The 2,932-nt window shown below is 40.7% G+C and overlaps 1 protein-coding gene across 1 annotated transcript; it reads left to right on the top strand.

Annotated features, from left to right (window-relative positions):
* Positions 1–1,045: 1,045 nt before the first annotated feature.
* On the top strand, positions 1,046–1,818 carry LOC104948149 (RING finger protein 17-like; the record flags this gene model as incomplete). The annotated part of the gene is made up of 3 exons (XM_010774310.1): positions 1,046–1,052; positions 1,125–1,293; positions 1,626–1,818. Coding segments are annotated over exons 1-3 (369 nt in total), but the record flags the coding sequence as incomplete, so codon positions are not given.
* Positions 1,819–2,932: the final 1,114 nt, after the last annotated feature.

Genomic DNA, 2,932 nt, shown 5'->3' with positions numbered 1-2,932 from the left:
AACGGTGCCGACAATATTATCGTTTATCGCAATAATTTCCAGAAAAATTTATCGTCCAACACAATTAATTATCGTGACAGGCCTAGTAACATTTACTGTGTTACGGTCTTGAGCTTCAATAATCAGTATATATGTGTTTATTATCCTCTCAAGAATGGAAGTAGTCACCACATACAGAGCATCAACTAGTTCCTGAGCAGTCTCCTTCACATGCTGATATACAAGAGAGGGAGTTACACAGTCACAAGATGGAGGAATACCGGTTCAAAGCATGGATGTATAATAAGAACTGGATACAGCGTGGGAGGCGGGGTCTCGTTCTTTCCTATGAGAGCTGCTCATTGGCGCATGAGGACAAAATGGCCCAACTTTTGAGAGCGAAACGTCACAGATTACCCATCATGCCTAGCTGTCAGAGCAGAAGAACCTGTATGTGCGCTCACAGAGCATGCGCCCCTTAAGCTCCGCCCCCGGAGCTCCCACTCTCGGCGTACTAGAATGAATGGAGACAGAAAATACTAGATTTGGCTTTTAGTGTTTTTTTACAACTTTAAGGACCTAATGATTCTAATAAGGGCTAAACAATAGTTCATACTGGGTAGTTTATTTAGTTTAAAAAAAAGTATCCGCTGATTTAAAGACGTCTCTTTCCCAATGTTAGTCAATGGGAAAAAGTTGTTTTGCGCCGGGTGACGTCACGGACTGATACGGAAGTTGCAGTACCGCCGTTTCGACACAACGAATATTGGCACAGAGTCCGGCGCTCTTCCTGGGGGCTTGGTTCAAAGCAGTATTCAATGTTTGATTCAGATTAGCTCCACGTCAGAAATGATCATGCTTGTCATATGTCTCTCTCCATAGAGGCTGAATCATCATGTTAATCACATAGCTATCATATGCCTCAAACAGTCCTGATGCTCTTCTAGGTAATCACACATCCTGTCATGTTCACAGCTAGAGTTGGGATACCTTTGTTATCATGTGGACTCTGATATTCGAAGAGTACATTCAGTATTTTCCCAGTAATCCTAAATGAAATATTCCGATGCCAGGTGGGTTTTGGAAGCTCCTTCTGTGGTCAAAACCTTCCCAGTTATAAAATACTCGCAACCCTCACTGTGCAGGGTTTGTTAAGACGTTATGCTTCTTGTTTCCAGGAGCTCCGTGTCTGGCAGAGTACAGGGATGGGAAATATTACCGGGCCGAACTGATTGAGATCACCAGCGTGGAGCCCGTCATGATCCTGGTGAAGCACGTGGACTTCGGCTCCGACGACACTCTGCCGTCCAGCAAGTACGAACCAAACACTGCAGAGGATCCTTTGTTGAGCTCTGAGTGTCATTCGATCCTCTGGAAGTCACTGATCTACAGATGTGTTTGAATAGATAGAGATAATTTATTGATCCCAATTTGGGAATATTTTGCGTTGCAGCCATAAGAGAAATAAAGACACTAGAAAAAAAACAGTATTTTAGAATAGAAATAAAATAGCATTACAAATGTACAAAATATATACATGTGGAAAATACACATATGCAGGATATTATTGTGAAATAAATTACAAAGATTATTCAAGTGAAATGTTTACTGGAGTTTAATGCTCTGATGTCTCCACTTCCTGTCAGGCTGCGTCAGATGTGTGCTGAGCTCATGAGTTTTCCGTCCCGGGCGCTCAAAGTGAAAGTGGCCGGCTTCAAGCCTCCGAGAAAGAGCCGGCAGCAGCAGCAGGATGTTCTGCCCTACAGCCCGGCCTGGAGCGTGAAGGCCGCCATGGACATGATCGACATGCTGCACGGGAACATCACCGCCTGTGTGGTGGTGAGACACTCAGCATGACTGTTTCATAAATAGAGCTGTCATTATGTTTCACTTCCCCAGAACGATAGCTAACTAAAAGCACCATGTCATGTACAAATGAGTTGTAATGTGTGAGAGATTATGCAATGTTTTTAGTGTTTGTTTTTTTTCACTTAGAGTTTTTTCAGACAAACAACATAAACAAGCAACAGTAGCAGAGTACATTAAAACAAATGGTTGCCAGGCAGCCAGTATTCTACCGTTTGGAGGAAGTACATTTCTGTATGATGGACATGATGGTTTTTAGTGTTGATTGTTATGTACCTACCAACGGACTGCATATGAAAATGAATTATTAGCTCCCTATCAGAAACAATGCCCGACTGTTTTGGACGTAATATGGTCGGTGTTTACATTAGCATCGCTAACACTCAGAGCTAACCTGTACTGGAGAGCATGTGTGTGAAGAAGCAGGAAGTAAAAAGGAACTCACCTTGTGGTGTAACTGGCAAGAGAGAAAGCCTTTGAGCTCCATACTGTTTCAGAAATAACCAATCCATGATATGGCGTTTCATCACCGCAGTATTTAGTTTAGACGGTAGCTTCCGGGTCCCGCATGAGCTCAGACCCCTCCTTTTTTATTTTTTAAAGCTTTATACCCAAATCAGCCCTTTAGAAACAGGAAGTGAAATAGAGGGATATGAGGCATGGCTAGAATGGGTGATCTGTTTGGTATTTTGAGCAAAACACTTCATAGACATGTTTTTTATATATTTTTATATATCTATCATGCTATAGCCTAGAAATAGCATGATAGGTGACCTTTAAGTTTAATTTAATAATAAGTTTAAAAAACGGTTTAAATCCTCAGATTATATTGATTATACTTCTGTTTCTGTTGTCATTGTTATCTTCAGTTAGAACAATTATCCAAAGATATCATTGAGAAATAAAAATATTGATTGTCAGAAATAAAAATATTTAGCATGAGTCATTATTTTATATGTATTTAATCAACTCAAACAAAGAGAAGAAGAAGAAGACAACTAAACCTGGCATTTAGAAAATAGAAGTTTAAAAACATCACATTTCATTGGACGTGGTTTCTCAGGGTATATTCAGGAATCCTGAAGTC

The sequence above is a fragment of the Notothenia coriiceps genome, unplaced genomic scaffold (genome assembly GCF_000735185.1).
Source record: "Notothenia coriiceps isolate Sejong01 unplaced genomic scaffold, NC01 NC01_scaffold00013814, whole genome shotgun sequence".
Classification (NCBI taxonomy): Eukaryota; Metazoa; Chordata; class Actinopteri; order Perciformes; family Nototheniidae; genus Notothenia; species Notothenia coriiceps.
The sequence above is the reverse complement of the archived record's forward strand: the minus strand, read 5'-3'. Positions and strand labels throughout refer to the sequence as shown.